Below are 25290 nucleotides of genomic sequence, written 5' to 3' on the forward strand. Positions count from 1 at the left end.
CATAATTACATAAAGACACCTCATTGTGTTATTTCAAACTTTTTAAAGGAAGAGAAATTTTGGATAGGAGCAGTGTGGGGCTAGAATGAATATAAGCATTTAATGTTACCCCAATGCAGGTAGTCCACAACTTACGACCACAATTGAGCCAGAAATGTATATTGCTAAGTGAGAAATTTGTTAAGTGAGTTTTGCCCCATTTTGTGACTTTTCTTGCCACCTTTGTTAAGTGAATCCGTGCAGTTGTTACATTAGTAACACCATGGTTAAGTGAATCTGGTTTCCCATTGAATTTGCTTGTCAGAAGGTCGCAAAAGGGGATCACATGACCCTGGGACACTGCAACCCTCATAAATGTGAGTCAGTTGTCAAGCATATGAATATAAATCATGTAACCATGGGGAGGCTGCAACAGTTATAAGTGTAAAAATGGTCATAAGTCACTCTTTTCAGTGCCGTTGTAACTTCGAACAGCCACTAAGAGAAATGTTGTAAGTCAAGGATTACCTGTATACCGTGGAGGAGAATCTTTAAGCAATTGAGGGAGAGAAATTTGGGTCAGAGACTAATACAGTCTGATTGGATAGTATACATGAAAAAGTTGCTGATAAATTTTCTATCGCATTTGAGCTACTGCTTTGTCTTTTGATGTTGTGATAATCCAACCCAACTGGCTTTTATGTTCATAACTGCCCCTTCGTCACAGATACTTGACAGGAGATCAGTTCTCAAGCGAGTCTTCCTTGGAAGCCTATGCTCGTTGCCTGCGCATGGGATGCCGCTGTATTGAACGTGAGTGCTGGTCTCTTCATGTTTTCTTTCCTCATCTGCCTAATAAGGATCAGGAAAGGTTGATCTCATACTGAACGTAAAAGAAATTGTACATGAGTGAAGGCTAGATCAAGTGGGTAGTGGAGTGTACACGCTACACACTGAATATTCCAGATAAAAGAATCAGATTGCAAGAGAGATGAAAGTGTCTACCTGAGATTTTATGAGATCTTACAGGTTAAAATTGATTATATTGAGCTAAATCAAGGGTGTCAAACTCAAGGCCCATGAGCTGGAACTGGCCCGCGGGATGCTTAGATTTGGCCCACGGGGCTGCTCTGGAAACAGCCCGCGGTGTCTCTGCCAGCAAAAATGGAGCTCAGGAGGGCTGCATGTGGCCCTCCCAGGCTCTGTTTTCGGCCGCAATGGCCACCTGCAGCCTTCTGCCAGTGAAAACGGAGTCTGGGGAGGCCATCGCAGCCGGAAACGGAGCCTGGGCAGGCCGTATGCGGCCTCTCCATGCTCCTTTTTTGCTGGCAGAGGGTTGCAGGTGGCCGTCATGGCTGAAAACAGAGCCTCGATGTGTGACATCGAGCTGGTCACGCCCACCCTGGCCACACCCACCCAACACAACTCTGATGTGGCCCTCAATGAAATCGAATTTGACACTCCTGAGTTAGATGGATAGTCAAAAATAAAGCAGTTTCAAATATACATATATACCTTGCCCAGAGTTATTTGATCAGAGACTTCTGAAGGAAGATTTTCTTGTAACCTTGAAATGAAAGACACTCCTTTAGTGCCATGGAACTACGGGTATTATCAATGCATTGATAATTTTACTTTCCCAAATCTGTTTTGAAATGCCTTCCTTTGTGATATCACTTTCACTCCAGAGAAATAAGGAAAACATTTTCATTGAAATGTGTTCTACCTTGATTGTTAGGTGACAAACAGCTACCGTATTTTTCGGAGTATAAGATGCACCTTTTTACCTCCAAAAAGAGGGTGAAAATCTGGGTGCGTCTTATAGTCTGAATGTAGCTCCGCCCAGCCTCTGAAACCTTTCTCTCAGAGGCTGAAAAAAGCCTCTGAAACCTCCATTTGAGAGGCTGGAAAAAAAACAAAGCACAGAGCTCACAACCAACGAACCTGTTGCTAAAGTTCACCTCTGAGAACAGCTGATTCGGGGTATTCCAGGAGGCCGATCCACCCCCAATCAACTTTTTTCTTATTTTCCTCCCCAAAAACTAAGGTGCGTCTTATAGTCCGAAAAATACGGTATTTATACTTATCTTTGGATGCAGCTTGATTTTATCTAAGATGATTAATTCCAGTATTAACTTATACTGATGAACTTTTAGTTATACTTTAACTGGCTATCTTTTTCAGTTGATTGCTGGGATGGTCCTGATGGGATGCCTGTGATTTATCATGGACACACATTAACTACAAAAATTAAGTTTTCTGATGTCCTCACCACCATCAAGGAGCATGCTTTTGTAACTTCTGAGTAAGTAAATGTCAGTTGTGAAACCATGTTCTTTGGAAATTTGCCTTTCCCTAGCTCAGATACTTGAGCCCTAAATACTTACTTCATGGCACCTCATGTCTGTATTGTTTTGGTGCTAGGCTGTACGTGAAGTAAAATGTTGTACTGGCATGATAGCAGATAGTATAATATTCTATCTTATTCTAAATTTTTGCAAATGATGGTCATATACAGAGAGTTTGTGTGTGTGTGTGTGTCTATTTGATAGCTTATTAGTAACCTTGACTATCACTGTGTTGTATCTTTTTATTCTTGATGAATGTATTTTATTCTCCTTATGTACACTGAGAGCATGTACACCAAAGACAAATTTCTTGTGTGTCCAATCACACTTGGCCAATAAAGAATTCTATTCTATTCTATTCTATTCTATTCTATTCTATTCTATTCTATTCTATTCTATTCTATTCTATTCTATTCTATTCTATTCTATTCTATTCTATTCTATTCTATTCTATTCTATTCTTCTTTAACTTCTTTGGTATGAAATCTGATCCAGAAATGTCACTGGCATTTCACTAATTTTTCTCACAATCCAGAAGATTAGGAACTTGTATTCTTGAAAAAACATTATACTGTTGAAAGGGGAGGGGGAAATTGGAATTTTATCTATTACGACATTAAATGTATTTTCTATATTCCAAAAGAATCATATATTAGTGGCAACATTTGGTACCTTTTAAATTGACACCTAGTAATGGGATTCTAAAATTTCAATTCCCTCAGTATTCCAGCTATTTGTTTTCAAAATAAAGTGTTCAAGCTTATGGACCTGATCTTAAAGGAGGATGGAGTGATGATAGAACAACAGAAAATAGAAGGATAGCTAAACAAATCTTATAGGAGTCAAATGTTAATTCTTCAGGGAGTTGACCTGAAAGCCCAATTAGGCAAATTAATAACATAATTAAGATTAGCACCACTGTACTTACAATCCTATTTATATATTAAGAAAATTTATATGGCCATCAACTCATGGTGACTCCAGTGACTTACAGAAAGAAAACCCTAAATTAAAATAAAAATAAAACCACTTGATGTGTTCCATGTCATCCTGGCCCTAGGTCCATTGGCAAAACCAGGTCTTCAGGGGCTTTCAAAAGACTATAAAGTGGAGGCCAATCTTCTCTCTGAGGGATAATGTTCTGATGGGAGGGTCCATGGAGAAGACTTTTCTGGTCCCACTAGGGTTGGGACCTGTAACATACCCTGCCTCTCCACTTTGGTGAGTGGGGTAGTTGTAACTGAGAAAAGACAGTCCTTCAACTAACCTGAGCCCAGACCATTAAAGGCTTTAGAGATGACAACCAGCACTTGGAATTATTCTTAATGATTTTGTTTCTTTTAAGTTACCCTGTTATCCTATCCATTGAAGACCATTGCAGCATTGCCCAGCAGAGGAATATGGCTCAGAACTTTAAGAAGGTCTTTGGAGACATGCTGCTAACCAAACCAGTCGATATCTCTGCTGATGGTTTGCCGTCTCCAAACCAGCTGAAGAGGAAGATTCTCATAAAGGTAAGTTCTTTTTGTAGCCTTTATGAATGGGATCTGTGTAAAAGGTGACATAGGCATTGATGTTTCTTAATCCCCTCCCCCTCACACACACACACATTACTGCATCTTATTTCATAATACCTGGTCTTTAGGATCCAAACAATTATTAACCTGCAAGAGTAGGGATGATATAAATCTTGGCTTTGCAGTAGACACTTGATGTACATGAGACCTACAGAACTGCTCTATACATCACTCAGTATTGCATTTTAACGATTAAGTAGGTGAATATGAAAAATTTATAACTCTTGTTCGAATAACTCTACGCCCCCCCCAAAAAAACTCTTTTACAATTATGCTTCCTGCATAGCAAATGAAATTAAAAAATAATGGTTCCCTTAGTTTTTATTTCTTAAGCCAGCCTTCTTTAACTTGGGGCTTTCAAGTTATTGGGATTGTTACTTAAATAAACCCTTTAAATATATGGGAGAAATTCTGCCATGTGCATCAGAAAATCCAAACAGAAATTAAATGTTATGACTCTCAGGAAAAGGTCTCTAGAGAATAGCATTTTTATAATTGTATATGCCTTGCAGTTACACTAAAATGAAATATAGTACCCACTCTTCAATCTGGAAACATGTTGCTAATTTTAGGTCTTCAGCATTCCCACAGATCTTTTACTTCATAAGGCCTTCCAAAAGCCACTTCATTTTTTCCCATTCCATTTTCATCAGGGAAGTTTTCATTGTCTTAGAGCATATATTATTTTTTGTTGGAGAAATTTCATATGCAGTTGCCGTGAAAAAGCAGGCCGCTCTAAGGGCATTTCTATACTGCTGTTATTTCCACTGATCAGTCTTCAAATGCAGGTAGAAATGTTCACCACAATCACAAGCTACAAAATGCTGAGAAATAGCACAAGCCAATCAGTTCTTCCTGGTAGCTATCTCATAAGGGAGCTCAGAAATAACAGGGACTGCCATCCTCTCTGCATTGTTGGTACACCTAGTGAATATTTGCCCAGAAACTTAAAAAGAAGTGATTTGTAAGGGGGAAATGTGAAGCTACTTTGCTATGAAGAGGTAGATTCAAAGTTACCCCAGTGCAGGGATGAAATGCTCCCAGTTCGGACTGGATCGCCCGATCTGGTAGCAATAGCAGCAGGTTGTTTGGAGAACCGGTAGTAAAAATCCCTGCAGCCCCCCCCCCCCCATGCCCAGCTGATCATCAGAGGCACAATCATCAGAGGCTTTTTTTTTTTATTTTTAAAAGCATTTTTTCTACAACCTCTAACAGCCGAAGAGGCTGTAGAAAAAAATGCTTTTAAAAGCCTCTGACAATCCCAGCTGAGTTGCCTGATCATCATAGGCTTTTAAAAGCATTTTTTTTCTGCAACCTCTTTGGCCAAAGAGGTTGTAGAAAAAATGCTTTTAAAAGAAAAAAAAAGTTGGCCACGCCCATCCAGTCACATTACCGCCACCAAGCCACGCCCACAGAACCGGTAGTAACAAATTTTACATTTCACCACTGCCCCAGTGGCTGAATTGAGAGATTGACTTGAGACCAGAAAAAAAAATGTCCTCCCCTCCCTCCCCTCTCCCTCCCCTCGCCCCTCCCTCTTGGTATTTCCAGAAGTGCTGCGCCAAACCAGAAATAACTTGGCTCAAGTGGGAAATACAAATGACTCTGTAGGATCACAAAAGAGTATAGTTAATTTTGCACTGGAGTACATGCTCTCTCCTAATTCCACTCTAGATTTTTACTAATTTGTTAAAAGAACTTGACATGTATATTTCTTGCTGTAGCACAAGAAACTGGCTGAGGGTAGTGCTTATGAAGAAGTACCATCATCTGCAGTGTATTCAGAGAATGACATCAGCAACTCAATAAAGAATGGAATTCTGTATCTGGAAGACCCAATCAACCACGTGGGTTTCTTTGTATTGCTTTACTGTTACTTGGAGCTGACTGATTTGTACAATCATACATAAGCTGTTGTTCTAGGGCTGTATAATACACCCCTCCTAGTCTGGGGCTCAGTTCCCCAGAAATTGCCAAACCTGGCTACAATTTACTTTATAATTTTAATACAGAGTGCATAACTCTGAAACACTAGGTCTTCTGAAATCCTTGAATATAGTCCCCAGAGTCACAAGTGTTGACTCTGAAAAGAGCCTTGGTGGTGCAGCAGACTAAATGCTGTTAAATAGCACCATCTGCCTGCAATTACTGCAAGTTCAAATCTCACCAGGCTCAAGGTTGACTCAGCCTTCTATCCTTTCGAGGTAGGTAAAATGAGGACCCGGATTGTGAGGGCAATAAACTGACTTTGTATAAAAAAGAACACCGCTTTGGGGGGGGGGGGGCAAAGCCCTACTAAGCAGGGATATACAAAAGTATGAAGGCTATTGCTTAACGCATTATAAGCCGCCCTGAGTCTCCGGAGAAGGGTGACATATAAATCGAACCAATAAATAAGTAAGTGTTAAAAATTGTAATTTTTTTTTATATGGCAGACAGGGCTGCCCTTAACTTTTGGACAGTGGACCAATTGCTGTTCCATATTTCCAGTCTGGAAAAAATATTCACTCCTAATTAATTTAATTTAATTAATTTTTAATTAAATACATTGGGTTTTAAAAATTATTTATATTATTATTGTGCCTTCAAACCAGTTTTGATTTCTGACTGACTGCTTGCAGTTTTATTGGCATCTGCTTCCTTTTAGGCTTTGAGTTGTTGGCCCCAGATCACCCAATAAGGCAGGACTAAAACAGTCCCCTAGTTTCGACTCCAATACCTTTAATATAGCAATAGCACTTAGTCAGCATATTGCCCCCAACAATTTGGGTCCTCATTTAACTGACCTTGGAAAGATGGAAGGCTGAGTCAACCTTGAGACTTGAACTGCCAAACTGCTGGCAGTCAGCACTCAGCAGAATTAGCTTGCAGTACTGCATTCTAACCACTGCACCACCACATCTTTAACCATTACACTGAATTGGTTCTCAGTAATCATAATAATTAATTATCTGTTGTAGCCCTATTTCTTTGATTCAACTCTGCCCATTTTGATTTAGCTTGTAGTGCTTATTTGAAAGCCCAGCTCAGGTTCTTGGCCTGATAAAGTTCTGTGGATCAATGGACTCAACTTGATAGAGATGCTGAAAATGTCTGCTTTTTTCAGAGATTCACACAAAGCTTTTCCTGCCACTTTCAGTATAGCATCCCAATTGTGGCGTTATAGTATGGATTTCCATGCTGAAAGACAGAGAAGAGAAATGATTGCTTCTCTTTGTCAACACTCTTAAATGTTGCCGTATGATGTGGGCAGGTTGCTTCAGTAAAAATGTGTCTGGGATTAAAAACGCCCATGACTTAATTTGTGAGAATGATATAAAGCTATTACAAAAGGTAGTACTGACCCCAGATGAAGCAATGCTTTTTGCCTAATCACATAATCATTAATAACCCTGAATAATTCCTGGCATTGCTTAGTTGTTCTGCAGATTTTTATGTATTTATTTATTTATTTTTACAAACAGAAGCAGTTCAGGGTTTGTTTGTTTTTTTAAAGAGGTGGATAGTTGGTTTCAAGTTTTTCATTCATTGGCCCATGGAGAAAGAGAGCTTTGTCAGTTGCTCTGCATAACTCAAGACTACAGGTTCCTGCTCAAAAGACCTATCAGTCTGAAAAAAATTAGCTTAGATAGGAAATGGAAATAGGAGTATGCAATTATGACATTTACACATATCTGGCTTGGTTATAAATTTAGTTAATTTGTGCCATCTCTCAATCCAGCCTATTCCTTATGGTACTTATTTGGACAGAAGATTGGGGGGGGGAGGGGGATCCCTACTCAGAGGAGATTCACTACATTCCAATTTCTTGGCCCATTGTTAGAATTACATAGTTTTGTATTTCCCCTAGCTTGCAGACTTGAAAGATTTTATTTGAAGAAGGTGTCGAGGAACTCTTAGTTTTAATATCAGCAAATCATTCTTTGGATTGAACATTTCATTTTTAACAACCAATGTTTAGAAGTTAATTCATGAGAGTCTCAGCATAACGCTTTTTTTCTCCTCTTGTCATAAAGCATCTGCATAGTCCAGATTAGTGAATTTTATAAAGCTTTGTTCTTTAATGAGACTATTCCAGGATCAATTTAATTACTGATGTACGTTTCTACAGGACTGGAATCCTCATTATTTTGTCTTGACCAGCAGTAAAATCTATTACTCTGGAGAGACAACCAGTGATTTAGGAAATGAAGAGGAGGAAGAGCAAAAGGAGGTATGTGAAAGAAGATATCCTGGAAGACTAGGCAAGCAAACATGGCTGAATTATAGAATTTTTTAATGGTAAGAACAGTTAAATAGTGGGTCATTCTGCCTAGACCAGTGGTAGATTACCCTCTTTAAAGATTTTCAAGCAGAGGCGGGATGGTTTTCTGTACAGTATTTCTGCATTGAGCAAGGGGTTGGATTAAATTGCCCATAAAGTCCCTTCCATTACATATGTTCTGCATTTATATGATTTTATGACATCATGAGAAGGAGTTAAATATCTTCGTTCTTCTTAGTCTTTGATGGGAAGAAATCTGGAAGAATCTACTTTTTCTTGAATTGGAAGGAGCTGTGTGTTTAGCTTTACCCATCTTGAATTTCCTGTGGGAAGAATCTAGCTTTGTAATGATATTTCCACTTAACACTGATGAAGTTGAAAGCTAGGACTAACGTCAGTCTGGAAAGGGTTAGAAGAAGGGCATGTTTATACTTTCTGCTTGCAATCATGAAAGACTAAGAAGAAGAGGGCTGGAGAAGATTGTCTAGCATACATGTGCCTTGTAGTACTGTATGAGGCTTCAGATTTGATTTGAAATAATTGTTCAGAACATGTAGAACAAAGGCAGCACTTGTCTGAGACTCATTAAAACAGCTTAGCCCTTGTCCCTAGCATGCAAAAGACCTTCCATGGCAGTTATGCAATCCTAGAAACAAATGCAGGTGCTTTTAATGAGTCATTAAATGCTGCATTCACAATCCTGAATGTGAACCAGCTCTTCCCAATTGAATCCAAAACTTTGCCAAGTCCCAATACTTTGGATTTTGCTGGCTGGCTCTCCTATCACTCAGGCTTGGAAATCTCATTCTCCTTTTTCTGGCAAGTTTATTAGAGTGGGGTAGCTTATAAGGCTAAGAAAGAAGATCTTTGGAGGAATGTCCTTTGTTTCTGCTTTTGAAGAATGAAAGGAAAGAACTCTGGGTAGTGCATACAGCCAGAAACAATTATAGGTTATAAACATAAAAAGTTACTTTATACAACTTCCTAAAATGGTTTGTTATTTACTTTAAGTGAATTATTTTCTGAAATGTTAGCATTGCATGTTGCCTGGAGGCAAGAGATACATGACTTGAGCCCTATCTGTTTGTTTATGCTGTGGTGCAATAACAAAATGAAGGTATTTGGGGAAACCGGGAAAGTTTCTTGTTGCATTAAACCTTGGGTTTGGATGTCTATACTTGGAAAATAGAGATTGCTCTTCTTCCAAACTAATATAATTGTGTCTTTCTACCTTCTCATTCAGCCACTCTTGGTCTGTAGGCTACTAAATCAAGTTGTTTGCTTTTCATATCCATGGCAGACAAGCAACAGCACTGAACTCCATTCCACTGAAAAGTGGTTCCATGGCAAACTGGGAGCAGGGCGTGATGGGCGCCACATAGCAGAGAGGCTGTTAATGGAATATTGTGTAGACACTGGAGCCCCTGATGGCTCATTCCTGGTGCGAGAAAGTGAGACCTTCGTTGGTGATTACACACTTTCCTTCTGGTAAGAATCCTTTGGGCATGAAATTGTTACCTAAAATGCTCACATTCAATAGGGGAATAATACAATCATTAGTTCTGCATCTATGAGATGCAAAGAGTTTTTGTCTGTCAAGGAAATCATACATATCTTACTGGTTTAAGTAAGAATTGGAAAAGATGCCAAATAGAGGGAAATTTGCAAAAATGCCAAATAGAAGGATATTATTCTCATTCTTGTTGCATTATCTGTAGTTCATGCAATACCTAAACTTATCCATTATCCAATAAATAATGTCAACTGCAGCAGTAATTTGCAAACTTTTACATTACAACATTGTTACTGAAAGCTTTTGCAGACTACCATGAAATCAGCCATTTTAAACTAAAAGGCTTTATTCATAGAGAAAAGTAGAGGTGGTTGTTTTATTTTGCAAAAGAGTAAAGAATTTGGTTGTAGAAGTCTCTGTTTTTATAGGGTTTTTTTTTTTTAAAAAAAAGCTTCCTAAACACTCACTTATAGCAGCAGGAGGATTTGCTTCTTCAGAATCCTCTTGGGCTTTTCTATGGGGGGAAAAAACCACTAGGACTAGAATAGGGAAAGTCAGAAGCAGAGAGGCTGGAATCAAAGAACCCTGTTGTGGTGACAGTGCACTGCTCCTCCTGTGAAGAAATGACCAGCTCCAAGTCCACTAAAATTTATGAGTGGTTGAAGAAGATTTAAGATTTAAAACTTGGGACTAACATGCATGGCTTCAGTCTTACACTTTGCTGTTGTTAGTTTCCAGTATATTGGCTGTTTCTACCGTGTTTCCTCGAAAATAAGACCCTGTCTTACATTTTTTGAACCCTAAAATAAGCGCTTGGCCTTACTGCCATGCGCTCAAAAGCCCGATTATCAGGGATGTCTTATTTTGGGGGAAACAGGGTAATATTGGCAGTAAAACTAGCTTGTCAAGAATTGTGTTCTTGAATCTCTGACTGCAAGTTTTCCGAGTCAACAGTTGGTCTGGTTAGAGCTTGACGAAACTGTAGAAGCTAATAATTTCTGTAAAGCTTTGCTGGTTTCCCCCTTTTTAATGATTAGTTTGGGCCGTGCAGGTTCACTTGTAATACATATGGCTACTTTATCCTCTTTGTTTGGGGAATATGAAATAGGTTTTCAGCATTGCACAAACACCTAAGAATGCCTTGAGGAACAAGGAGAAGAATTCACTGCAAGAAAGCAGAATAGGCCTGTCCCCCGCCTCCTCTCAGTGCTAAATTAAAGAAAGTAAGGTATTGGATTACCAAATATGCAGGCCTCAGTCATTACCTGACTCATTCTCTCATATTTATTTTCTGGCAGTATAATTAGTGTTGTTGGGCAAACATAATCCACAATAAGATACTTTAAAAAAAAAACATTAGGCTGCCACTCTAAATATATCCACTGGAAAGTAATGTGCACTGAATATTACGAGTTTATCTTTGAATAGCCATGTCTAGGGCAGCATAATTAATCCTTGCTTTGTTGTTTCTCTTACACAGGCGCAATGGGAAAGTGCAGCACTGCCGGATCCATTCTCGGCAAGATGCCGGCAGCCCCAAATTTTTCCTCACTGATAACCTGGTTTTCAATAGCCTCTATGATCTCATTACTCATTACCAGCAAGTGCCACTCAGATGCAATGAATTTGAAATGAGGTTGACAGAACCCGTGCCACAGACAAATGCACATGAGAGCAAAGAGTAAGGCAATGAAGGAGTCACGTTTTATCCTTGGTTTCTCTGTCTGTTTCTGTTTCTGTGTCTGTGTCTCTGTCTATCTGGTGTCTCTGTGTCTCTCTGTCTCTGTCCCTCTGTCTCTCCCCCTCCCTCCCTCCCCTCCCCTCCCCTCTACAATCATCCTCAGAGTTCTCTGGCAGGTTGCAAAGTTACTTAGGACAGACAGAGTCTCTTAATTCCTTAAAGGCAAAAAGAAATGTATAAAATAATAAAATGCCATGAAGAAACAGCCTAGAAAGATATAAGATAAAAATCAAACCATGTCTGCTTAGTGTTGAAAGGATTTATGGTTGGTGCCAATAAAGTTGCATGGGTAGAGTCTCACAATTGAGAATGCTTTCTTTCTTGCAGCCACTTCTCTTATTTCATTATTCTGAGATACATTTTTAAAGTTTATCAATATAGAAATTCAAGTAAACGTTTTAGTCCTTCAATTCTAATAGAATTCTGTCTGCAAATTTCTAGTACTAATGTGGAGTGCTGAAGTTTGGATTTAGCAGATTGAGTGAAGTTTTGGGGTTTAAACCAGCTCTTCAGTGCTCTTGTTTTATGCCACTGATTGCATTGACCTCCAGCATAGTGTTGTAATCTGTTTTGCTTCAGGAAAAAAAATACATCTTTATAATAATTCCATGCCATTTGACCTGTTCTCAGCATGAACATTTCATTTCTTATTTTAAATTAAATAGATATAACTGGACCGCCTGTTCTCAGCATGAACATTTCATTTTCTATTTAAAATATATTTTATTTTAAACTTAAAAAATACAATAGGAGCATTCAGAGCGTTTGTTACAACCGATCCAGTGATTTTAATAAAATAAAACCTTTAATAAAATCTTACAATCAATTTGTAACAAATTGGTATCCTCTAGATAAGTACAGTGTCTATCTTCCTAATCAACTTAGGAAGGCTAACTTGATATCTAGAAGTTGTTCAAAATTTCTAGTATGCCTTCTTGGTTGTATTTACTGAGACTATGATCATAATATAAAAGAAAAATAAGCTGATTCTTCTCATACAGAATCAGCTATCCTTGGCCTGGTGCAGATATAACTCTTGTTACATATCTGTAATTAAGAATAAGCCATAGAATCGTGTTTTTTCCTCCTTTTTGGTGTCTTAATTATTTACCTACTGACATCTCACACAATCACTAAGTCTACGCTTGTGGTAACTAAGCATGCCAATTTAGAATACTAGTTAACATTTAGACTATGTTTAATGTTGGTACAAATGTAACATTTTACAATGTCTTTGTTGAACTGGAATCATAATTGATAATCCAGAGCCTGCAGGACAATCCATATGTGACTTGCTTCTGACTTTTTAACCAAACAAGCTTTTGCATTTCTACCAGGGCTGAGAAAGAAAAAAGACTTGGCTTGTAATATTGAAACCAATAATTTTTATTTTATTTTATTTATTTATTTAATTGTTTGTCAACAAGTACAAGGAAACAAATATCAGTTATAGACATAGACACATGAAAACAATGGCACAAATAAATGGATATAAATAGGCAAAACATAGCCATAAACACATAAAATGATTACATATAAATGGGAACAGTAGGACCGGGATGGTAGGCACACTGGGGCACTTCTGCACTCCCCCTTAGGGACCTCTTAAGAAACGTGTAAGGTCCACGGTAGACAGTTTAAGGTAAAAGGTATGGGGGTTAGAGAAAGTAACAATAGGATCAGGTAGAGTGTTCCAGACATTTACTACTCTATTGCTGAAGTCATATTTTCTGCAATCAAGATTAGAGCGGATTACATTTAGTTTGTATCTATTGAAAGCCCTTGTATTGCGGTTGACGTTAAAGAAGTCATTAACAGGTAGGACATTAAGGTAGATAATCTTGTGTACTAAGCTTAGGTCGGAACATAGACAGCGTAGTTCAAGGTTATTCAGACCTAAAATTTCAAGCCTGGTGATATAAGGAATTTTATTTTTGGGATCAATCATATCTCAAAACCTACAGGGAAACAGCCTAGTATCTACTTTTTTTTCTTTTTTTCTTCTTGAAGCAAAATTAATCTTAGCATCCAAGTATTTATCAGGAATTGCTGCCTAGGAAATAACCTAAATTATTTTATGTTTATTCCCAGATGGTACCATGCTAATCTCACCCGGAATTCAGCTGAGCGCATGCTGATGAGGGTGCCCCGGGATGGAGCCTTTTTGGTGCGCAAGAGGAGTGAGTCAAATTCCTATGCAATCTCTTTTCGGTGAGTACATTTGCCAAGTGCTGTAGATTAATTCTTACATCTGCCCAAAGTGAAATGTTCCCTGCCTATGTGCAGCATTCTTCAACCATTATCTCAAGGTTATTTAGAAAATTAATTGCTGGTCTGGTCTTTTGTCTTCTAGGGCTGAAGGAAAGATCAAGCACTGCCGCGTGCAGCAGGAGGGTCAGACAATCATCTTAGGCAATTCAGAATTTGACAGCCTGGTGGATTTAATCAGCTATTATGAAAAACATCCATTGTATCGCAAAATGAAGTTGAGATATCCTATTAATGAAGAAACACTGGAGAAGATTGGGACAGCGGTGAGTATGGCACTAGGTCTACACTGGGTGGAAGCCAGTATCTTTCTTCTGGGGTGCAGTTAGGACCATACTTTTATGGTATTTTAGAGTTTCGCTTTCTGGAAATGATGTCCTTAATTCATGGTACGGCTGGGTACCCAAAAGACCTTAATTTTTTCTCCTAATCTGATAACTGACCATGTGCCTCTTTCTGCAGAGGGATTTTTAAAATTTATTTTATTTAGGTATTTATTTATACCCTACCTTTATTACTCTTATAAATAACTGAAAAGTGGTGAAACACACTCAATACTCTTTCTCCTACAACAACTATTCTGAGGTGAATTGGCCTGAGAGAGAGTGACTGGGCCAAAGTGACCTAGCCAATTTTCGTGCCATGGATTTATTCCTCCTGTATTGTTTTATCTCTTTAAATGATTCTGTTACATATTTGAATAGTTTTGTCTAAATAATTAGCAAATGAAAAGTATACAAAGGATTGTATTGCATTTGTGTTTGTTAGGAGCCAGATTATGGTGCCTTATATGAAGGACGGAATCCGGGATTTTATGTGGAGGCCAACCCTATGCCAACCTTTAAGGTATTTTCCCTAACTCCTTGGTTGATATCTTGATTAAGCTAATAAGAGTTAGTGAATTTTCCTACCAGGCTTGCAAGTCTTTTTAAGATCTTCTGCAGAAACTATAAGAACAGTTTTGCTTTATATACCTGTATGTTCTCACTGTCAGACCTACTAGCAAGAGTAGTTTGTGTTAAGAAGTTGTAGGTGTGTGTGTATTAAACTCCCATTTTCAACACTATAGTTTTGATTTGCATCAGGCTTTTCTATGAATATTGTCATAATTTTAAGAAACACAATATCCTAATTCTAATCAGAGAATGATATGACATTCTAATTCTAATTAGTACAGTGAAACTTACCAGCTGGCAGAAGCAGGAATGAATTTTAATTATGTGCTGTAATTTCCCTATTCTTGCATAAATTTTTGTGAGGAAGGTTTTAAAAATGGATCAGCATGTTATTTTTCTAAATGTTTCCTTTCTGCAACTGTTAGTTTACTATATTGTACATATGCAGTCACACTTTTCTACCCCAGGGACTATAAACTATCTGGTTTGTGTATATAATGGGGCTGGAGGGACCTCAGTAGTAAACATTAAACCTGAGATGGAATCAGTTGCCAAAAATCAATGAGGTAGGAAGTACATATATGAAAACTCTGGTAAAAGTTATTTTACAAGTAATACCGTATTTTTCAGAGTATAAGATGCACCGGAGTATAAGATACACCTACCTTTTTTGGTGAGGAAAAGAAGAAAAAGAAATCTCCCTCTGTCTCTGCCTCTGAGCAATTTTGCCTCGTTACAGCAAACAGCTTGCTTTATTTTCATTTCCGTTTTCAGCATAGTTTGATTAGCACAAGGGGAAAAAAAATCTGCTCCAGCAATTTTCTTCCTTGCAAGCAAGCAGCAGAGCCCTGCGCAAAACAGCTGAGAGCACATCAGCTGAGAGTCGGGAGGCCGATCTAATCAACTTGTGCTAATTAGGCTGAAGCTGAAAGGAGCTGTTTCACGACTATAATGGAGGTGCCCATTATGGTCATAAGTAGTGATGATTGTAAAGCAGGCCATCACGTGATTATCCTGATTTTAAAACTTTTTTTGCAGTGGTTGTTTGGTGAATTCTCATGGTTGTTACGTGAATCATAATTGTTAAGCAAGACTATTGTTTGCTCGTGTGCGTTTTTCCTGAAAAGGAATAGTAAATACCAGCAAAAACATAGTAAATCATGGTCATGTGACTGCAGGGGGCTGCAAACAGCTGTAAAGGCAAGCTAGTTGCCAAGCACCCAAAATGCAGTTAGGTGACAGGGAACAGTTGTTGGATCTTCAGGATTGGGTCATATGCTACCTTTTGGTGGTCCGTCATAAGTTTGTAAGTCAAGGACTATTTGTAATAAATCCTTGTTGGCTTTCCTGTTAGAGATCTTGACAAATCCGTTTTGAAATGTTAACTTTGTTTCCACCCCCACTACCCCCTCACACACACACACACTCATCCTGTCAAAAGTAGATAGAAAAAGGTAAATAGACAAGTGGATTCTTCTATAACTCCTTAGCAAAACTGCTTCACCTTCACGGATAGGTACACCCATCCCAATTATTGCCATAGTTACCTTGCCTCATTCTTGTGCCTTTCTTTTAGTGCGCTGTCAAAGCTTTGTTTGACTACAAAGCACAGCGAGAAGATGAGCTTACCTTCACCAAAAATGCAATCATCCAAAACGTAGAAAAACAAGAAGGAGGCTGGTGGGTATAGTTCTGAAGATAATGAAATCTTTCTTATGCTCCCCCAGAAAAGATTTGATGATTCCTCCATTTTTGATATTAGTTTAATGAAAGTTTGTTTCATTATGTGATTGAAGCACGTAAAATGAGTTTATATAATTTGTATGCATAGAGCTAAAGGCATGTTTATCAACAGAGTCACTTGCGCAGCTGCTAGACTATTGACATATTGCTAAAAAGTAGTTAGGAAAGAGTTAAATTCAGTAGAAGGAAGTGATAGGCTTTGTTATTTCTTAACCTACCACTTCTCCCCTATATATTTTCTCTGCTGTGCACTGCATATTCTTTCCTAATTATATCTTAATATTTATCCTGATCCTGTTTTGAATTAACCTTCAAGTTCATGGTCACTTTAACTTGAGTTCAAACTATTTTGATAGACTAATGATTTCCTACACACAATAGAAAGGGGGACTTCAGGATTTTTTTCCCTTCAGTTTGAGCATAACATTCTTCAGAGAGCATGCCCTCTTCTTCTTCACTGTTGATGTTTCCTCTGCTCAATTAGTTTAGTAAGTTCTGCAATTAAGTTTAATGCCACCAATTTCAATTTTGATAACTGCATTTGGTATGTAAGGTAACATTGCTGTAAAATGTGTATGTATTTGCATGAGCTATAATTTTTTTTCAGGTGGAGAGGAGATTATGGGGGTAAGAAGCAACTGTGGTTTCCCTCTAATTATGTAGAAGAAATAACTAGTCCAACTGGCCTGGAGCTTGAGAGAGAGGTGAGTTCTTGTTTTGGAAAAAGAACAGAAAACTATAACATTTCGAAGTCTCTTTTTAAAAAAGCAAGTCTTCAGTCTGATTACAGGTAGTCCTCAACTTACAACAGTTCATTTAGTGACCATTTGAAGTTACAATGACACTGAAAAAAGTGACTTCTGACCATTTTTCATACTTACGACCGTTGTAGCTTCCCATGGTCACATGAATAAAATTCGGATGTGTGTCAAGTGAATCATATTTATGATGGTTGCAGTGTCCCAGTCATGTGATTCCCCTTTTGCAACCTTCTGGCAAGCAACGTCAGTGGGGAAACCAGGTTCACTTAACAACCATATTACTAATTTAACAACTGCAGTGATTCACTTAACAAATGTGGCAAGAAAATTTGTAAAATGAAGCAAAACTCACTTAACAAATTTCTCACTTAGCAACATAAATTTTGGACTCAATTGTGGTCATAAGTTGAGGACTGCATTGCCTTGAAAGAAGGCTATCTGAAAGATCCCATCCTTTTGTCTAAGGTTGCCCACCCATCTTATATGAGCAACATACCATCAGTAATGGAGCTGTATCTAGCTCAGTCTCTCTTTGTATGCTCTCAGTTAGTCTCTCCCCTCCCCTCCTCCTCCATTTTGTCCATAGTTTTGTTTAGCTTTCTGTTCTTACTATGCTTAAGCACTCATTTTATGTGTTAGTTTCTCACTCTGACCCTTGACTGGTTTATTCTTTTTACTGAATTATAACCCCTACTTCAGATGGATGCTTGCTGTGGCAAACAGAGTAGAGATGCCTTTAGGAATGAATAATGCATGTGTTGGTCATCTGCATGAATCATGTGCACAAAGGATTTAAGCTAGAAGTGTTTTGCCCCTGTTGGTTGTTTACCTTCATGTATCATCATTTAGAAACATCGTTTTTTTACAAATGAAGGGCAGCTGTAGCTAAACTGTTTTCCCTCTAAACATCATAACAGTAATGATCAAAATTATTTTACTGGCTCTCAGCATTTATTATCGACTTGATCCTTACTACTCAGAAATTGCAGGGGTGTAGGAAGATACGGAAACTGAATAGTCGCAGCTAGAAGCAGAAAAGGGAGAGAGAATATCAGGGAGTAATATAGTGGTAGCTAAGGCAAAGTAAAGCATTTTAATAGTTTTGTAATATGTAGGCTGCTTTTTATCATGTGTGTTTTTAAAAAATAAAATGCATTGATCTGAATAAACATTATGGATCGTCCTGAAATTTGTATGGCAGAGCAAACTACAAAATGTAAAATCTTTACTAATATACTGTGTTTTTGCTTCCAGCAACAGCTAGATGAAAACAGCCCTTTGGGAGATCTACTCAGAGGGGTACTGGATGTACCATCATGTCAGATTGGTAAATTATGGAGGGAAAAGGGGGGGGGAATCAATTTTATGCCCTGTTTCTGTAGAATTTCCTTCCTTATTAGTGAGCCCGGTAGATGCAAAACCAGTTTGGTTTTTAAATAAGCAATTGTAAATTGATCAGTGACACAGTCTAGCCTTGTCTGCATCCAGACAAACGTGCAAAAATAGTGGTAGATTTAGAACTACAAGATAGAGACAGTGGGAAAAGGATAACAGTACAGAGAATTTTAAAACGGTTCCTGTTCCACAGAAGAACATTTAAATTAGGTGCTAGATGCTGAGAAATTCAGGACTTTTTGAAAATGGTCCATTGTGATATGTTTAACAAGAAACCAGGACAAAATGTACATATCTAATTTTCTTTTCTTTGTTTCAACTTCTAAATTTTTCAACTCGGTGATGCTATTGAGACCTTTTTTTTGACTGAAACCCTGATTGTAATCATTTATTCCTGGTGATGATTATGAAGATCTAATGACAATCTCCTATATTTTTGTTCTTTGCTCATCTTGACATAGCTATCCGCCCTGAGGGGAAGAACAACCGTATGTTTGTGTTCTCCATTAGTATGGCATCTGTCTCACGATGGTCGCTGGATGTCGCAGCTGACACCCATGAAGATCTGTTGGATTGGGTGAAGAAGATCCGTGAGGCAGCCCAAACTGCTGATGCCAGGGTAAAGGATGCTTGCTTTTAAAACTTTTTCAGAGTCAAAAAAAAAAGCCCTTATTCACATCACAATATGATGAGTATAAAGTTTTTTTCCTCACATATTGACCTTGAAAAAATTAACTGGTTTCATGGGCTGAACATAGTTTGGGGGAATTGCTTTATCAGTTAGAAACGCCACTTTTCACACTGAAGACCAGGATGGCATGTTCAGGACTAAGAATCCTTATTAAAACACGTTTGGGAATGGCTCAATTTCCAGTTCTATTCTTGGTTATGAATCTATTGTTATTCCAGCAGAAATTTCCAAATGGGCTTTGCCATGACAAATGGAAAGAAGGTGGTTTGATGGGGTGAGGAATGAAATGATTTTGCTCCTCCCTGGTTAACATTTTTCACTTGATCCCATCTGCACCTCTATTTTGCACCACAGAAAAATCTGTTTAGGCTTATATTTCTGGGTTTTGGTCTTCCATCAGTTCTAACTCCATACTTGTCAGACTGCTAGAAATTGACACTGGGTGCATGCTCAGGTGTCTATATGCGGCTAGCTTTTCCCCCCAATCTTGAGCTATATTCAGAACTAAGAACAGAATAGTTATGATTCAGAATTGTCCCAAATATTGTGATTATTCTCTTTATTGCAATAATATATTAGAACATCTTATTCTTGCTGATGTGTTTCCTCAGCCTTGTAACCTGACAGGAGATTCCTTCCCTCCTTTTTCTTGGTTAAAATACAGGACTCACACTAGATTTTGTAGGAGTTGAAGTCCAAGTCAGTAGACCAAGTTAAGGACTGCTGATTATGGGTGTAGTAACATGGATCAGAAAAGCAAAATTTCATTTTCATATTTAGTGTCCTTGCCACTGACTGATTCTCTGTTGTTTCTATCAAGGAGTCTCTCAGTATATACTTGACAGGAAGAGAATATAAATAGAAAATAAATGGACAAAACTCAGGAAAAGTAAAATATTGTTTAAAATTGATGAATGTTGCTGTTTCTCATAACCTATAATTTGGCAAATTGGGCAATCAACATTGTACTAATTCCAAAGCTATTCATCTTTATCATGAACCCTGAAATTTGTTTTAAAAATTATTTTGTAAGCTCTCTGAAGGGAAGATGATGGAACGGAGGAAAAAGATAGCTTTGGAGCTTTCAGAACTTGTAATCTACTGTCGTCCTGTTCCCTTTGATGAAGACAGTAAGTATTCATGATTCTGGACATACTTGTTTATTAAATTTATATGCCACCCATTTCATTATCCAGAGCAAGGGTGGCTAACATGCGATAAAAAATAAATGTACTGTTTAAAAACAATTATAAATATAGAAACAGTTAAAGTTACAAAAATTAGATAGATTAAAAACATACATTGTCCCAAAATTAGATTTTTAGATTAGATTATTATCCCAAAATTAGGTTATCCCAGAATCTAAGGATTGGTGAGCATCGTTATTTAAAAATTAATTATATCAGTAGGCAGATACCGATTTATTTTTGTCCCAATGCGACTGAGATAACTCTCATGTGTATTTTACTGCTATTGTGGAAAAATACAAAAAATCATTCTAGAACTAAAATGAATGGGCTCTTTCAAGTTTATTTGTTTTGAAATATTGTATCAAAATCTTTAAAATTATGTTAAAGTGCATCATTTATTCAGTATTTCAGGACCTGCTTTCATTACTCTACATTTTCTTGACTATCCTGACTTAAAATATATACCATAGTGAAGAAATATACATCTCATTTTTTAATCTTCTCATTCATTCTGTGAGGAATTAAGATTTTTGCAGATTAGCATCTCCCTATTCTCTGTACAGAAATTGGAACAGAAAGAGCCTGCTATAGAGATATGTCATCTTTTCCTGAAACCAAAGCAGAAAAGTATGTCAACAAGATCAAAGGGAAGAAATTTCTGCAGTATAACCGATTACAGCTTTCCCGCATATACCCCAAAGGACAGCGCCTGGACTCTTCCAATTATGATCCCCTTCCTATGTGGATCTGTGGCAGCCAGTTGGTGGCACTCAACTTTCAAACACCAGGTGAGACCAACTCTTTACTGAATATTTTATGGTGGTGACTGTGGCTTATGGCAGGAATGGGCAATATGTGTTCCTCCAGATGTTGTTGAATTGGTGTCCTGGTAGACTTCATGCTCATCGATGAGGGATGTTAGGGGCTACAGTTCAACCATACCTGGAAGGCCACATTTTGACCATCTTGGCAAACATTACTGAATAAAGATGTTATTGCTTCAGATTTTTATGTTCTGAGTTCCAATCCTTCAAGACTATTAACTAACACAGATCTTCTCCATTGGTGCCCACATTTTCTGGAATTGCATTTCTTCTTGAGTTCAAACAGTCCCAACTACACTATGTTTTCCAATAGCTATTAAAACCCGTATCAAATTGAGAACAATTTGAACCTTTTGGCCACTTGCATACTGCTCAATGTTCATTATGTGCCTGTCTAATTTTGTTGTACATGATTGCATTGTATTTTTTTTGTCTCTTTAAAAACCTTTTATTGGATTTGGAGTTAACTACTCAATCATTTTCAGTTGGACCAGCATATAAACTTCAGTAAATACATCAAACAAACAATACTACTGCCAACAAGTCTTTTTTTGTTTACTTATAATTTGAAAAGGATTATTTTCTATTTTAGCTCTATGTATTAATAAAACTAGAACATATTAAAAACAATAAAAACTTGCCCTCTGTTTTATAGGAACTGCATTGCTTGAAGGAGAAAGTAAAAGATAGACTCACAGTTGGCTGTAGCGGAGCACGTGAGCCTCTTTCTTTCCTAGGACTATGCTGAATCAATAAGAAAGCCAAAGTAAAATAAATTGCTCATCTTAAACTGCCAATTGTCTTAAAGAATATGAGTGTTGGCTTCTTAAAAGTATTAATACTTTTTTTCAGTTAAGATGAGCATTCTTTGAATAAAATGACTCCTACAGAGAAATATTGTGGTTAAGATACTTTTCACATGCTAAAAAATTAATACTTCATTGCATGGAGAATTGCATTCAAGATTTATGAACTGGGCAGCAAACACTAAATTATAGGAAGAACTTTATTCAGATATAAGGCTCTATTGTTATTTTACCAAACTGCAATATTATTTTACTGATGTTGGGATGTTTGTCATCAAAATGCCTATATTTTTGCAGATAAGCCAATGCAAATGAATCAGGCTCTATTTGTGTCTGGAGGCCAAAGTGGCTTTGCGTTGCAACCAGCCAACATGCGGGATGATATCTTCGATCCCTTTGACAAGAACACCCTGCGTGGAATGGTGCCACTTTCAATCTCCATTGAGGTTTGTATTTTATCATTAACCAAGTGCCCATTAGAATGAATTCTAATATTGACTTTATTATGGTTGAATGTGATCCTTGTAATTTATCTAGCTTTCACTTTTTAAAACCACGTATTCAATATGAAATGATGTATATGCTGCTAAATTAGTAACATCATTTTGAAATAGTAAGCCAACTTTTATCATAAGGAAAAGATGGTGACATCCACTTCCTGATTTAAACTACCAGTTGTTTCTTAATGTGTATAAATTCTGAATTTGGTTTAAGCTGATTTATTGACACATACCACAATGCCTGAAGCCATGATTTATTGTTTACTTGTTTTTATAAATAATATTAATTTCCATCTGCCCTTACCATGGTGCAGCAATTTACCATAGTTTAAAAATAGATGCAAATGCTTTTGATCTCTGTAATTATGCTGGAGGTGAAGATTTGCAAGAGAAGCTGTTGTTGACTAAGCTCAAGATTTACATAGATTCATTTTTGTTATCCTGAACATAGCATTACATCAAAAATGGCATCAGCTTCCAATTGTTTTCAGACACAGGATATTTGTAGGCTTAAGCTAAACCTTATTTGAAACTACTTAGACACTTAAGGACTTTAGAGCCACATGCCTGTTCAAAAAAAAAATCTGTTTCTTTTATGATTATTTCCTAGGAATACTTGGGGACACTAAAGCTTGAGTCTAAAACAATATTTCTCAGTTGTGGCAACTTTAAGATATGTGGTCTTCAACTTCCAGAATTCTTGCTCACTGGCAAATTCTGGAGTTGAAGTTCACACATCTAAAAGTTGCCATGGTCTAAATAACAGTCCTAGCACACAATGCATTATTATTGTAACAAGCAAAAATAAGATCTTACTATCTGGAGTTGATTTTAACCAGCAGCCAATACTGATGGAGATACCACATGAGCAAACCTAGACATGCCAATATCTACCATATTTTTCGCACTATAAGACGCACTCCCCTCCCAAAAGTGGGTGGAAATGTCTGCGTCTTATAAAGCGAATATTGCAGCGGGGGGAGGATGATTTGCCACTGCCTGTCACCATTGCTGCTGCTTACCACCGCCAGGGAATGCTGGATCCTTCATTGCCAAGCAGCTGATCGGCAGTTGGATCAGCCTCCTGGAATACCACCGATCAGCTGTTGAAGGCAGTGGGGAGCGCTGCTGTTTGCCGGTGCCGCCAAATGATGGCAGTGGTGATAGGCGGCAGCAGCTCAACTCAGTTAACCAGTGGTGGGCGCAACGGAGTGGAACTCTGACGAGCCACGTGCTGGGGCTGCGATAACGTGCTGAAGCTGACCAGGCTGTTTGCTGCAAGGACGTAGCCAGATGAATACCGGATGGATGCTGGGAGGCAGAGGCAGATTTTTTTTTCTTGTTTTCCTCCTCTAAAGCTAATGTGCATCTTATAGTCCAGTGGTGGTCTTATACTGCGAAAAATACAGTAGATGCAGTAAGAGAAAACATCTCTGTCACTCATCATGGTATTGGCTGATGCCTGAACTTATACCTGTGTTCAGTTGTGTACACTGCTACCACCAACAGCTTGCAGTTCTAATTGAGTCAAGATCTTCTGGGCCATATTTCTTGCCCAGAAATCCTATTCTGATCTTTCTTTATCCCCATCTCCTCTGAATTTTCTCAGCCACCTCTGAATTCTCTCCGCTAACACTGCTACTAAATTTCTTCCTTGCCCACATTTCCATCATCCTGGTAATCACCAGCTCTCTTTGCTGTCTCTTTGCTCTTTCTATGTTCATCTTCCCCCCACCCACGTTTCTCCCATTTCTTTAACAATCGGCTCCGCATCTCTTTTCTTTAAAAATCAAACATTCCCAACTGTAGAAACGTATGGCTCAACATACAAGCTGTTATCTATCAGTTCTTCCCCTGATTTCCTTCAGTTCACCTACTACCCAAACTAAGCTTCCTATTAGCTGAGTGAAGTTTTATTGTGGGTTTGAAAGCTGTATGCAACGAAATTGCATTATAATGTATGCCGATTAGTGTACATTCAAAGTGACAATGAAGTTATTCCAAGTCTTAAATCTAAGGGTTTATTACTTAATACTCCATAATACTGGCCCTAATAAACAGGAAAGACGGATTTCTCAAAGACAGACTAAAAGTAAACATATTGTACTACTTTCATGTTGTTGCTGTTATTGTTACCATTATTAATAATCATTTTAGAATGCTCTTCATTTCAGAGAAATTCACAAGAGAACAAGCATAGTAGTGCTTTGAAAGAAATCACAATAAAATGAACAATCTTCTAAAAGAATAAATGAAAATGTATTTCTTTTTGAAAAGCAAGCAGTTTGCTTGTAACTTAGTTGTTAGCACCTGGATGAACAAGTGCATCTAAAATTGTGCATCCTGAAGGGAGATAGTCTGCTAGGCTAGGCTATTTTTTTCCCATGGGAGGAAAAATCTATAGGTGGCTTTGTCAGCTTTGTTTACTTCAGCTCAAATAGACATAAGTTTAATAATAGGCCATACAACACCCCCCTCCCCCAAAAAATGATCTACTTTGAAACAAACTGTCAAATTCTGGAAGTTCTGCTAAACTGTTTCAGGACAAGTGTGCTTTAGCAGAAATCAAACTCGGAACCTTTTCATGTTCCATTGTTCTTGCCAAAACAGAATCCAGAACTTTTTCTTTCCACCTCTTCCTTCATATCACTTTGAACTGACCCATCTCCCCATTATTTTTCCACTGCCTTCGCTCCCACATTCCCCATAATTGCCATGGATGTCTCACTTGACATGACTTACCAGGCAACATATACCACGTGATATGCCTCATCTTATGTCCCATGTGACTTGT

General features: G+C 37.9%; 1 protein-coding gene across 1 annotated transcript in view; it reads left to right on the forward strand.

Annotated features, from left to right (window-relative positions):
- The window catches only part of PLCG1 (phospholipase C gamma 1), a 98645-nt gene that overhangs the window by 63268 nt on the left and 10087 nt on the right, over positions 1-25290 (forward strand). The window contains exons 11-27 of the mRNA XM_070941702.1: positions 707-792; positions 2164-2284; positions 3673-3841; positions 5629-5751; positions 8016-8117; positions 9469-9656; positions 11162-11362; positions 13514-13633; positions 13776-13956; positions 14459-14536; positions 16163-16266; positions 16937-17033; positions 18345-18417; positions 18947-19104; positions 20210-20306; positions 20930-21154; positions 22294-22442. Of these exons, the coding sequence (XP_070797803.1) occupies positions 707-792; positions 2164-2284; positions 3673-3841; positions 5629-5751; positions 8016-8117; positions 9469-9656; positions 11162-11362; positions 13514-13633; positions 13776-13956; positions 14459-14536; positions 16163-16266; positions 16937-17033; positions 18345-18417; positions 18947-19104; positions 20210-20306; positions 20930-21154; positions 22294-22442 (2272 nt within the window). The remainder of the gene's footprint in view (positions 1-706; positions 793-2163; positions 2285-3672; positions 3842-5628; positions 5752-8015; positions 8118-9468; positions 9657-11161; positions 11363-13513; positions 13634-13775; positions 13957-14458; positions 14537-16162; positions 16267-16936; positions 17034-18344; positions 18418-18946; positions 19105-20209; positions 20307-20929; positions 21155-22293; positions 22443-25290) is intronic.

This window comes from Pituophis catenifer, unplaced genomic scaffold (genome assembly GCF_029215685.1).
Source record: "Pituophis catenifer annectens isolate HBS135680 unplaced genomic scaffold, rPitCat1.0.hap2 SCAF_3, whole genome shotgun sequence".
NCBI lineage: Eukaryota > Metazoa > Chordata > Lepidosauria > Squamata > Colubridae > Pituophis > Pituophis catenifer.